The 14,460-nt window shown below is 34.4% G+C and overlaps 1 protein-coding gene across 1 annotated transcript; it reads right to left on the bottom strand.

Moving 5' to 3' along the window:
* Window positions 1–366: 366 nt before the first annotated feature.
* Window positions 367–810, bottom strand: LOC149220782 (short chain aldehyde dehydrogenase 1-like). The gene has a single exon (XM_089387206.1). It carries the CDS (start codon window positions 808–810, stop codon window positions 367–369), a length of 444 nt encoding a protein of 147 aa, XP_089243332.1.
* Window positions 811–14,460: the final 13,650 nt, after the last annotated feature.

Below are 14,460 nucleotides of genomic sequence, written 5' to 3' on the forward strand. Positions count from 1 at the left end.
GCATATTAGAAACCACCCTCGTTTCTTGATTTGGCCTCTAGTTTTTCCAGTTTGCGCCAGTGCACGTTACCATGGGCCAATGATCTGCGCGCTCGACCGAGGGTCCTCGTTGCTCCGCTCTGGCCACAACTGCAACTGTTACAAGGATTCCTTCTGATAGCTTTGATCTTTTCTAGGACTTGAATCTTTTAGCATAATTTGAAACAGTCATGAAAACTTAGAGAATGTTCTAGGATCCAGTTCGGATCAATTGTACTATCAACATAATAGAAACTGTGAAGAGAAAATGGTGAAAAGAAAATGGAGGCTACCTCAAAGCTACTGACCATTGGGTTTCTGAGGAGCTACCTGTCCATCCATTTCGCTCTAGATTTTCTTTGAACTCGTTGCTGCAAACTCATCGAGGAAGGATTTGAAGGGAAGAAAATCCATGGAATTTGCAATGGAGAACGCTTTGCAAGACGTGAATGCCCCATCGATTACAAGATTATGGCCGCTAATGTAATGGGCATCGTCGCTGCACAGAAAGAGGGCAGAGTTGGCAACATCAATGGCTTCCGGAGTGACACCCTTCAGCACCATCGTCGTCTCCAACATCTCTTCCACACATTGTTTGTCGAAGGATGGGAAGCTCTTCTTCATGGCGTCGACCAACATAGGCATCGACATGCCTGCAAGTGAAACGCAGTTCACCCGGATGCCGTGTGGAGCAACATCAGTGGCTGCCAACTTCATAATCCCCAATACCGTGTGCTTCAACGCTGTGTAATAGGGGTCGTTTGGCATCGCCATCACCATCACTAATGCCATGCTCGATGTAATGAGAACTCCCCACACCCATGTTCGTCTGATTCCCAAATATTTGAGGAATCAGCAATTGACACAAAGATTCTCGAACCTCGGCATTGCTATCATCACTTGGACTGCGTGCTTCACGCACAGATGCCCCGCCCACATTCCAAATCCTCGAGAGTGACGTCTCGAATTCCACTGGTGCCTCCTCTCTGATTCCGCTAGCGCCTCCTGTGATCACGACAACCTTTCCCTGCAACCTACAAGTTACCGATGCATTGATCAGAAGATATCCATTGTTATAGATGAAGGAATGAATAGTAAGCAAAGAAAAGGAGAGAAAAGGACATAGCACGGCTCTGTAACAAAATTTATCAGTCATGGATTTCACTACTGCGAGCATTCCAACCGCATAAAGGACAACACAACAGTTGTGCAGATCAATTTTACACAGTAAAGCAAGCAACCTCGTTCAGAGACTCCATCAGGCAGTTAAATGCAGTTGGTGGTCAATTAAGACCCCTCCATACCTAAATGGTCAGGTACCATAGTAATGTAAACTTATAAATATCCAGAAGGAAGATGTAATCAAGGTTGGCATTTGATGTAAAGTTCAACTTTTGGAGACTGTAGACACTTTGTAACTTGCAGCGTCTCATCTTCATTTTCAGCAAATACAAGCTTCTTTTGCTGTTAACTGCTCATTGTCCATTTTCCTCTGTTCTAAGCTTGTGCCTGATGTGTTGTGTTCTTGATCTCTTAATGTTTAACACTAGATAACTATCATCTTGTCTCTGTGTTAAAATATTGAATGCATCATTGAATAGGTTACTCAGGTTTCTTTCTATCTAATGCAGGAGAGTTGTCATCCTATCTTTGCATTAATAGACTAGATTTGCAGGTTTTTGTACTAGTTGCAGCCGACCATCACATGGTCTTGTGTATCTGCTGGTGTGGTTAGTATTCTCCATACTCACCTAAATCTCTAAACTGTGAGGATTGGTGGTCTAAAGCCTTGTAGTCTGAGGGTGTTCATGCATGTCTGGGGTGAAATAGAGTAGAAGTGGTTATCTGGCTTGAACCAAACCATCCTTCCTTCCACTAAACCTTGCAACAATAGTTGAATTTATATGTTACCAGGCATCTTTGAGCTACAACCTAGGAGAGTTTCCTGGAATCCTAACATAATTGGCACCGCTTCCGGGGAGGGGAGATTGAAGCTCAGCTTCCCTGGGAGAATGACACAGATCTAGCTTTGATGATAGAAAAATTCTGGACACATTTTGGGTAGTAATAATCTATCTGGAGACTCTACTGGAGGCCGAACCTCTTGGGACCTCCACGTCACAGTTTTGGCTCAGTTTGTGAGGCATACTCAGAGAAACCCTCAGAAATCATCAACTGACCCAGTACCTGACCCTGAGAAGATTTTCAAGCAAAGAAAGACGTCACAAAAGGGAGCATCAAGATCAGGTAAGCCTAAACAATCTTATGTATCTCTGCCAGAAAGGCGTGTAACAGAGCATCTACATGTTGAAAATATAGCCTCTAGTACTAGCAGTGAAGCAATATTTTCAGAGAATCATAAAGCTCCCATTTCTTTAGGTCCTCCTTTGTATCTCAACCCAAAGGAAACCTCCCTTCCAGTCCATCCGTTTCCTTCAACCCTGTCATTCATTTCTCAACTTTCTATCATTCAAAATGTTAGCACCCTTCCATCCACCCCAGTCATCGTAGGTCCATAAGCACCCACCAAAATGGAAAGAATCATAGCTGCTAAGTATGGACCCCTAGTCCTGCCTATTCCTTTGAATGCCATGCTTGCAGGAGAATATCATAAATACATGCCTAAGTTCACTGGGGCAAAGGAGTAACAGCTGAAGAACATCTCGAGTCCTTTTACAGCTATGCAGATAACCTAGATATCAGTGAAGATGATGTTTGGATGAGAGTATTTGTCCAAAGCCTTGATGGAGAGGCTAGAAAGTGGTTTAGAGAGTTGACATCTAGGTCTATAGCAGACATTGAAGCATTAGATGATGTGTTTTTAAAGCATTGGGGAGATAAGAAAGACCTGATGTACTACCATACTGAGTTTGGAAACCTGAAAAGGGAAAATGGGGAGTCATTGTCTGATTTTAATAAAAGATTCAATCGTATGTATAGCAAGATACCAGCTGAAGTGAAGCCTACCCCCACCTCTACCAAACTCACCTATGTTAATGCCTTTGATTATGATTTCTGCCTACTTTTAAGAGAGATAGAAGATGTGTTTCTCTAGCTGAAATGCAAGATGCAGCCTTGGAGGTGGAATCCAATATCATGGCTGCAAAGAAACTCAAATGACATTTTGATAGAAGGAGGCAGAGAGGCAAGTCTTCCTCTTCTTCTTCATCTTCAGATCCCAAAATGGACAGAATGTCTAAAATGATAAAGTCATTGGCTGCTGAAATCTCAAAGCTGAAGGTTGAACAGAGTCCTGGGAAAGCAAGGCTTCCTAATTCATTTGCTCCAAGAAATCCAAATCCATATAGAAGAGAAAATGAACAATTTCAGATCATTTAGAGGGGCAAAGAGGCCAGTGAAGAACAAAGGGTTAAGACTCCTTTCCAAAACGTAGTCATGGAGGAGGAGAAGTTTGATGAAGAGGATGAGATTCACTGCATGGAAGACAAGGGCAGTGTTGCCTTTTTGACATTAGCTGCCTACGAGGAGTCATTACTCAGGGACTAGACCAGTCAAGAGTGGGATAGAGAAGTTGTTCTGCAGACTGAAGACCAGCAGAGATATAACTTGAGGTCAAGAACGAGTAATGTCAAAGAGAATCCTGCCCAAAGAGCTGTTGTCCCCACAGAGCAGCAGATCAACAAGTAGAAGCGACCAACAACCGATCCCATCATCCTCAAAACACCAGCTCAAGAGGTAAGAGGCCCTGACAAGTCCCCTTCCCCTTTCAGTTTTGAATCAGAAGTCCTGAAGTTAAAAATATTTGTGCCTCTGATAGAACTTGTAAAGAGTGAGGTCTTTAAGAAGCCCATCCTTGATGCCCTTGAGTTGAAAGCCACACAAGCATCCAATGACTATGTGAATTTACAAGATGATAAACCTGTAGTTGTGCTTAGCCCAATGACTGAACCCGCTGATGACAATTCCCCATCATTTTATGTCTCCTTGACCATTCATGATAAAATCCTCCACAACTGTCTGTTGGACACAGGTGCCAGCCATAATCTGATGCCCAAAGCTGTCATGGAAGAGTTAGGCCTTGATATTACCAGACCTTATCATGACTTGTTCTCCTTTGATTCAAGGAAGGTGAAATGTCTAGGGTTAATCAAAGACTTAGCCATCACCCTAACTCAGCTACCCATGAAAAGCATGATGATGGATATTGTGGTAGTAGATGTTCCCCCTAAGTTTGGTATGCTACTTTCCAGAGGGTGGATTAAGAGGTTGGGTGGGACATTGCAAAATGACTTGTCTTATGCCATCGTCCCAGTTTTTGGAGGAGAAAGCAGAAGACTATACAAGGAGGCCCAGCTGGCCTATATCATCAGTGATGAGAAGAATCCCACTAATCATGTCATTTACGCTATGGACACTGATTTTGGAGCATGTATTCTGCAAATTGAAGAATCCCAGAGGGCCTTGGTGCAGCTCAAGAAACTAGTATGCCAGGCCATGGAAGAGGAAGGGACACAGGTTTGGGATATGTTCTTTTATGGAGCTTGTTCAAAGGAAACTGTAAAAGCAGGAGTGGTGTTGGTGTCTCCAAAACAAGAAAGCACACATCTGTCTTTTAAGCTGACTTTTCAGGTCACCAACAATACAACAGAGTATGAGGCTCTGATATTGGGCTTAAACACTACCAAAGACATGGGAATCAGAGACATAAAGGTGTTTGGAGATGCTGATCTCATCATTCAACAAGTGAACAAAACGTTCCAAGCAAGGCACCGAAGGCTTGAAGTGTACAAAGATGAGGTATGGAGACTCAAATACTCTTTTGATAGCTTTTGTATCTCATATATTCCTAGAGTAAAAAATCAGCTTGCTGATTCCCTCGCTGTGTCTGCTAGCATGTTCATCCCTCCCATGCCTTCTAGATTGGCTTACGAAGTCCAGGTAAGATACAGACCATCCTTGCCTGATAATGTCCAGCACTGGAAAGTCTTTGAGGATGATGATGAAGTAAATAGGTTTCTGCAAGTCATTGATGAATTCTTTGAAATGCAAATTGATCAAGAGAATGAAACCATAAATATCCAACCAAAAGAGCTAAAGGATTCTAAAGTGGGGAAGTGCCACTTTATTTTGCATATGTGGATGAAGGGAACCCCGCTATATTTCATTATTGAGAATATGAGCCAAAAGAACTTGATATCAACTGAGGTCATCAAGATATTGAAATTTTTAACAATGTCACATCCCCAACTATACACCATTGGATGGTTGAGCCATGGATGAGACATATGCATTAGCCAGTAACACACCCTATCCCATGGCATCAAGAGTTTCAAACATGAGGAATTATGTGATGTGTCTCCACCTGAAGTTTGTGACATTATTTTTGGATAACCTTATATGTGGAAACGTCATGATGTTTATGAGTCTCATCCCCATAACACCATTTTTACTATTAGAGATTAGCTCTATAGGGAAACAAAGGTAGTTCCAACTACTACAATTTTATTTATCTTATCAAAAAATTCCAAAAGGTAATATATTAGACTACAAAGTTTTCTTCTTTTTAGTCTTGTCAGAAAGTCAAATGAAGGTCGTTGTGACCACCACAACCTCATCATAATGCCTCTCTAAATAGCCAAACTAGGTGGACACAATGTAGAGACATATAGAGATATCTTCACTCTACATGTGGGAATTCCTCTGCATTTCCATGTTCAACACTTTATTGAATTGATACATATTTACCATTTGCCCGATGGCCCAATATATAGATGCTCTCTCTTGGAGAATGAAGAAATAAAATGTCATATTCATGAGCTCCTCCAAAGGGGCAATTTCGACCGAGCTCCTCACCTTGTGGGAGTCGAGTCATGTTGGTGCTAATGAAGGATGGGACATGGATACTCTATATTGATTATAGAGCCTTGAACAAAATCACTATTAAGAACATATACCCAATCCCTAGGATTGACAATCTTCTTAACTAGCTTAAAGGCGTTGAGATCTTCAATAAGATTGATATAAATTTAGGCTACCACTAGTTTCCAATTGAACAAACTAATGTATCAAAGACAAACTTCAATCTAAAGAAATCCTTTTGAGTGGTTTTTAATGTCCTTTGGCTTGAATATTGTTCCAACAACATTCATGAGTATTATGGATGATATCCTACAATCATTCACAAACTCTTTTGGATGACATCCTCATCATCAAAAAAATCTTGGTGGAACATTTACAACACATTCAATAGGTCTTAAGCATCTTGCAACAACACAAATTAAATTCCAATCTAGGTAAATGCTAATTTGATATGCATAGAAATCAATATTTGGGATACATTATGGATGAAAATGGGATGCATGTGGACCCAACCTAGATTTGATTCATTTTGGATTAGCCAACTCGACGAATCTAATAGATCTTTGTAGCTTCTTGGGCTTTGGTAACTTCTAGTAAATTTTCATGTTGGGTTCTCTGATATAGCTTGGTCCTTAAGTCAAGTGACTAAGGGTTGAGCAAAAGCAAAGATTTACTAGCTTGAGTCATAACAAAAAGCATTCAAGGATCTAAAACACTACCTTTCCTCATCACCATTCTTCACATTGTTAGACCTACAACAACCATTTGATATTGAGACAAATGGCTCTAACAATGTTATCAGAGTAGTCCTCACTCAATAAGGACATTTAGTGGCTTATCACAGTGAAATAATCTTTGATACTATATGGAGATACCCCATATCTGACAAGGAGATGTACTCCATCATGTAGGCATGTCAATAATGGAAACATTATATTTTTGGGAAGGACATGATCATCCAAACTAATCAAAGGCCCCTGCAATTAATGTAGATAAAAGGAAAGTTATAGAATGACTTCCATAAAAAATGGTCTAAATACTTGTAACATTTCCACTTGAACATCAAATACAAGAATGGTAGTTCCAATCACATCATAGGCTACCTTAGTTTCCTCCTAGTTGTGGTGCTTACCATAGTACTTAGATATTGTGAGCATGAGACTTCTCGATGGCCACAATTATGCAACAATGCCCTCTGACTTTGCTGCCACATAATAGACATTCATCATAAGAAAAAAATTCTATAAGTTTTCCTCCAGGATGTGCTCTTATGCTACCTAGGTCGCCTTTTTATTCCTTCAAACGAGTGTTACAAGATGATCCAGGAGACACTTTGGAGATAACTAAGAAATTCCTGCCCAAATAGCACAATCTTGAATGTAGGGTGAATGCATAAACATGGGTTACACTTTTGGGCCAAATCTGGCAATGAAATTTCAAGTTTTTCCTCTTTTATCAAATTGCAACCCTCAAAATTCATTTAGGCATTGTGAATTTTGATTCGGAGTAAAAGTACAATATGTGGAGTATTAGGTTCTTGTCCTAATGATATTTTTTGCATAAAATTTTTATTGTTGTATAATCTCTCAATTTTCCATTAAATGAAATATATGTCTTTGCAAATTTTTGCAAAACATAAGAGGTATGCATGTGTTCATTTAACATAAATTAGTCTATAATATGTAATTATCTCTCAGTTTTTCATTAAGTGCAATGTATGTCCTTGTAAATTTTCTATAATGTGTAATTATCTCTCAAATTTTCATTAAATGCAATATATGTCCTTGCAAATTTTTGCAAAACTTAAGATGTATGCATTTGTTCATGTAGCATAAGTTAGTTGTAATTGTCATATATATATATATCTATATATATAAGCATGATCTACACGGAGAGAACTAAGTTCTTCATATTAAAATTTATTTTTTTTATGCAAAATTAAAAATTTTATTATTTTTCAAAGTTAACGAATTAATTTCCATTTTGGAGAAACAAGTGTTCATGTAAGCTTTTTTTCAACTCTTTAAATAAATTGAAAAACCAAGAGTACCCTTTTGAAGAGGACTAGTAAATGAAGATAGTGGTATTTTTTGAAATTTTTTCGTTGTGTATATTTTAAGTTATTGATTTTTTATTTAGCCCCTTTGAAACTGACCAAATAAAATTCAAGCATTATGTTAAAAAAAAATAGATAAAATTATCATATGAATTCAAAAATGTTAAACTCATATGCCATTAGATATGATTTTAGGCCCTCAATAGCTCGGAGTATTTGAAATTCAAATTTCAAATAGCTAGATCGAGGGTTTCTTAAAACCTCAATGGATCCCTTGACGTGGTTAAAAGAGGCTCTATCAAACTATCATAATTGTCTAAAAAAAAGCTTCCCAATACTTATCTTTAAGGGAATTATAAAATTTATTTATTCCACAAAATTAATTTTATAAATATTCAAATATTTTCCAACTCTAATTTTCCTTCATTATAAATATAAATTTTATTTTATTTTAACAAAAAAATAATTATTATACTATGTAGATAACTTTTTATAAAAAAATTTAAGTTTGCTTTTTCAAATTTGAAATTCTTAAAAATAATAATTTGTTTATTGTTTTGATTTTAAATATAACATATTTTTATACTTAATTATTTTTATATTTTTATGTAGAAATTTTCAATAAAAATAAATCAAATTATAATAAATAAATAACAACAAACTAAACAATATTATTATTTTAAAAATAATTTCATACACATATTTAAATCTAAATTACTCAAATTCAAAAATTCTATATATATTTTACACTTATGCAAAATTATGACATAATTGAGTGCAATCACATTTTATAGGTTGAGAGAGATTTATAACGGCATATACTATTGCATCCATTACAGCTATATTAATTATAACTTTTAATTATTGTAACTACGTTAATTAATATTGCACTTATTTTTTTAACTGAACAAGTATATGTGTGTGTGAGAGATTTTAATAGATATGATTATGAAAGAGGGAATCATGTTTATTAGCTCTTTAGTGATTTTTTATAAAATATATATATATACATTTCCAGCATCGTCACATTCACATTTTTGAGTTACACTTATTCATTTAAAAAAATTATAATATTTATTAAAATCAAATTGATAAATTTTCTTATGTTTAATCAATTTATTATTTAAATTATAACATTGAAAATTTAAACCATAGTAAAAACTAATTTATAAGTTACTAAATTATAAATATAAGAATATTACAATTTCAACTGCAAGTGCGATATAATATTTTTTCAAATCTCCATGTCATTATTAATTACCTATCCAAATGTAATTACTAATTAAATTTGGTTATATTTCTAAACTAACAAATACTTACAATTTGAAAGTTTGGATATCATTATTGATCTTTACATAAATTTTAAAATTTCCAGCTCGATTGACCTCATAACCTGGGGTTACATGGGAGCTCGATGGAGGGTTTTTTTAAACACCCGAGCTATTTTTAAGTGTCTCAACCGATGGATCCATGGATATCATTTTTTCACCAAAAGGCTCCTTGGTTTCGCAAAAAAGTGTAGCCCACTCCATGCTATCACCCTTCATTAAATAGGATACAAGGGATTGGATCATGGAAACCGAGATAAATGATACCTTCCAATAACATATACAACTCTAATGATGGATGGAGCGTCCAACCGAAATGTTGGTTATTTTAATCAAGATACATAATTTCTATAAAAAAAGGGGGGAAGAACAATAAGATTAGTTTCGTAAATGTGTGCTAAATTTGTTTAAATATTTTATATTTTTATTAAAAATTAGCAATTTTATTATTAATTCAATTTTAATTTTATATTATTTAAATCACAATTTTGAATATATAAATGAATATAATATTTAGAAATTTTAGAAATATATTTAAATATACAATTTCAATGAGAACATATGATTTCGATAACAAAAACTGAAATCTAAAATTCTCTAACTTTAAATTAATTTTTGACTAAAATGGAAAAAATTAAAATATATAACGTTTCATCTACAACCACATTCACTAAACAAGCTAAACAAGGAGGATAGCTAGCGTTTCCTGATGCTTACTTTAATTATTGAACTTCCAAATGTATGAACCAAGTCCCACATTTAAACAAGGGTTATAGATGATATATATGGTATAAATGGTCAATTCACTTTGTAAAATGCATCACGAAAGGTTTTTGTGCCTATCAACCATATTATACATATGTTATGATGAAACAATTGAATTTGTATACTTATATTATGGTCATTATTAATTTAGTTTAATTACTTGAAATTATTATATTTAATTTTATATATATGTATGTATGTATGTATGTATTGAATACAATTGGAGCCTAGGTATACATTGATAAGAGCAATGAAGAAGTTGAATGTAATGACATACACGATTAAGATGAAGAAAAGTACTCTGTCAATATCAATGACAAGTGGTAGCAGGATTGTGTCATGAATTGTGTTAATATATAAAATCACATAAAAATAATTGTATAAAAATAATGTTTAAATATAATATATTTTAAAACCCTAATTATGTAAATGCAAATCACAAACTATAATAATATAAACACTAATATTTTATTATACAAACTATTGGAAAAAAAACAAACTACTAACTTTGAAAATTTACATATCCACATGAAAAATAACATGACTAATTTTGAAAATTTTCATATCCACACATTATATCATATATGTACCTGAATAAAACTGTAATAATTAAATTATGGAGGACTAAGGAAATATTTCAATAGTTTATTGTACAAACTATTGGAAAGAAAACAAACTACTAACTTTGAAAATTTACATATCCACATGAAAAATAACATGACTAATTTAAAAAAAATTCATATCCACATATTATATCATATATGTACTTGAATAAAACTGTAATAATTAAATTATGGAGGACTAAGGAAATATTTCAGAAGACTAAATTTAGATTTGGATTGACAAGGTTAAATGTAGCTTGATTAATTAAAAGTCAATGCATTATTTGAATTTTAAATGTTGAAAATGTATAGTTGTTGAAAATGTATAGTTTAAACACTTTGGTATTTTAACTTCAGGAATCTAGTTTTATATTAAATTAAGTAAATTTTTAGTGAAAAATAAAAAAATAGATTATATTTTGTAATGTTTCATATTAGATATTAATATTATTATTATTATTATTATTTAATTGAAAAATATAAAATAATAATTTTGATATAAAAAATTTGAGAGCAAAATTTTTAATTCATTTTATAAATTAGAGAAAGCCTTTTTATTATTTATTTATATTTATTTGATTTTAATAGAAATGATATATGAATATTTTTTCTTTCTCATTTATTTATATTTATTTATTTTTGTTTTAGCAAAAAAGATATTTATTATATTGATGTTTGCAATATAGATTTGTGGTAAATATTTTATTATACAATTATATTTATTTCTTAATATTCTAATTACATAAAATTTAATGATTTGTATTTTAATGGTTCATTTCAGATTGTTTAAACATAAAATATAATTTTGTTTGATATTACTATGATAATTTTAAAATTAATTTGTAATTATTATTTCTTTCTTAAAAATATATAATAATAGGAGTGTTTATTGATGATGATGATGGTGGTTAACGTCACTGAGACCAAACAATGATCTATCGTACACAAATTATTTATTTTGATTTAAGATTTTATTCCTATGCTCAAAAAGCTTGGAGAGAAGCCTCCCAAGCTCACTATAATTTTGACATTGTAAAAGGCTCGGAAGGTCAGTATTGTAACAAAGATTGTGAAACTGATATCTAATGTGGTTGTACGCAAGGCACTCTGAGAGGAAGTGGTTTTCATCCTCAATGCTCCTATTCTCACATATATGGCAGATCCTTTCCATCTATGGTGTTTTAGGAACTGCCCAACGACCTGTTTCACTATGGAGCTCATTAGAATTCGTTCTAATCTTTGCTATATTAATTTTCTTCTTTGAGCTAGTTAAAATAGAGAGATACTTTTGATCTTCTAGGGTGGGGTTGATGACCTTCTTATAATAAATTTTCTTTTAACCGCTAAATCTTTCTCACACCACAATTTTTCTTTGAACTTAGAAGTAACAATATCTTTAATGTTATTTATGTTTTGCAATGCATCATTCTCGTTGATCTCCCAATAGTTTAACCAGGCCCTTGTGTCTTTATGCCACCCTCGATTGAGCCTTAGGTGGTTTTGGCTGGAATTTAAAGCTAGCTTAGGAAGTCTATGATCGTCTATGTTATTGAGTTTGTGCTTGTACAACAGAAACCTAAGCATAGCTAGGCTCTTAATAGGGGAAAGACCTGCTTCTATAAGGAGAATAGGATAGGGTGTATTACTTTTAATTTTCAGGTTATAAGTTATAAAACGCTTCTAGATTTGCTCAATCTTTCTCCATGATTCTCTGGAGATGCTACAACCCCAAACCTCACAACCATATAAGATAACAGGAGTGACTAAAGTTTCAAAGAGGAACTTCTTTTTATCCCACATTACGAGGTTTGTTGTTTTACAATTATTTTCAAGGCCAAAATAAGCTTTCCACCCCCCATTAATCTTTTTCTCAATGTTATAGTTCTAGTTGAGCTTGTGATGGATATCAATTCCTAGGTACTTGTAAGAATACACTTCCTCCAAGTTATTATTGTCATACATAAAATTAGCGTAAGTTTCCTTCTTGGATTTCATAATCATAACTTTTGTTTTTTCAGTGTTAACAGTCATACCCATGGTAGAGCAAAAATCCTTAAGAAGCTTGAGTTGCTTATCAAGATCAGATGGGCACCTTGCCAAAAGAACAATATCGTCAGCATAGAGAAGAAGGATAACGACTATCCCAGCTAAGATCGTGCCATCACATCCTACTTCCTCTAAATAGCCTTCGACCTTATCGATGTAAATGCCAAATAGGGTAGGGGAGAGGGGACAACCTTTTTTAACTCCGATGTTACACTTAATATCTTTCGACCACCCCTCATTGCTCTTTAGCTTGGCAATTACATTCTCGTATAACCTTATAGCAGCAGCTCTCAACTCAAGAGGAACCTTTAGCTCTTCTAACCTATTCCAAAGGTTGTATCTAGGAACCATATCGAAAGCCTTTCTAAAGTCCACAAAGCAACAAAAAAAATTGGATTTATCATTACGACATTCCTCCGCAATGATCCTAAGCGTAACAAGGTGGTCTGTTGTTGAGTGATGCCTTCTGAAACCTGCTTGGCCTTTAGCCCGCTTACCTTCACTTTCAAGCCATATGTTTAACTTCTTTTCCAGAATACTACCATATAACTTGGCTAAGAGAGGGTTGATCATAATTTTCCAATAATTAGAGATGTTATTTGTATCCCCACTTTTAAAAATAGGGATAATGAGGCTCTCAGTCCAAGGTTTAGGGAACCCTTGCTTGACTGCTTGATTGAAAAGCTTGTGGATGTGGGGGATGAGGACAGGACCTCCAATTTTTAAGATTTCTTTCTGGTAACCTTCAATGTCCTTAGCTCTCCCATTAGCAAGGAGATTAACCCCAAACTTAATGTCTTCTAAAGAGAAAACTTCTTTCGTTGTGAGTAGGGTTTCCAAATTATCCATGATATTTGGAGATTCATAAAGCTTTTTAAGATAGGAATTCCAATCGTGAAGAGCAATTTTATTATTATCCTTAGTCTTCCTAGTCAGAATATGCCTCCAAAATTTCTTAAGAGCTACCCTAGAGAGGTGTAAGAGATTCTCTTGTCTTTGACGAATGTACTGCCTCTTTTTCCTATTAGTTAGCGCTTTGTATATTTTTATCTTGTCCATTTTAAGAGATTCATCAACAACTTCCTTAATTGCTCTCCTCACACTTTTACAATCTTTGTCATACCATGGATTGGTTTTGCCATTTATTTTATTATTTGAAACTTCAAGTGAGAACTTGTTAAGAGAATATGAGAGGGTTGTAGTAAAATTATGATAGAGGTCTTCTATGTTGTGTATACTAGATAAAGGAAGCAAATTAGTTTTTAATTCATTTAGAAAGAGATCATTTTTATTTCTATCAAATATTAAGTTCTTTTGGCTGTAACTATTATTTTCTATGGGAACTCTATGCATGACAAAATTGAGAGTTATAAGTAAAGGCCTATGATCAGAGTCAGGTTTGTGGTCGTTTAAGATGTCAAAATTTATTATTTCGTTGTATAATGGGAGATCGGAAATAACGTAGTCTACCACGATGCTACCAAGTCCATGGATGCAGGTCATCTTGTTGGAATTGGGCCACCTCTTTAGACCGTTGCAAATTATGAGATCTTAAGCACTACAGAGCTTGACTAGCTCCAACCCAAACAAATTTTCCCTGAGGTCTTCAGAGCTCCTTTTGTACTTGCTAACCAGAGTAGGGTCTTCATCTAACCAAAGAGGATTAGGGTTGGAATGATTGCTTAGAATAATAGCTTGGTTGTTTGAAGTTCGAACATTAAAGTCACCTATTAAAAGGATATTACCGTCATTCCTTAGGCTAGAAATATCATTCTCTAAACCATTGTAAGGGTTAGTTTTATCTAGATATTTCTTCTTATAGAAG

The sequence above is a fragment of the Pinus tabuliformis genome, chromosome Q, assembly GCF_031772625.1.
Source record: "Pinus tabuliformis cultivar Carrire ecotype Pingquan chromosome Q, CPIR1, whole genome shotgun sequence".
NCBI lineage: Eukaryota > Viridiplantae > Streptophyta > Pinopsida > Pinales > Pinaceae > Pinus > Pinus tabuliformis.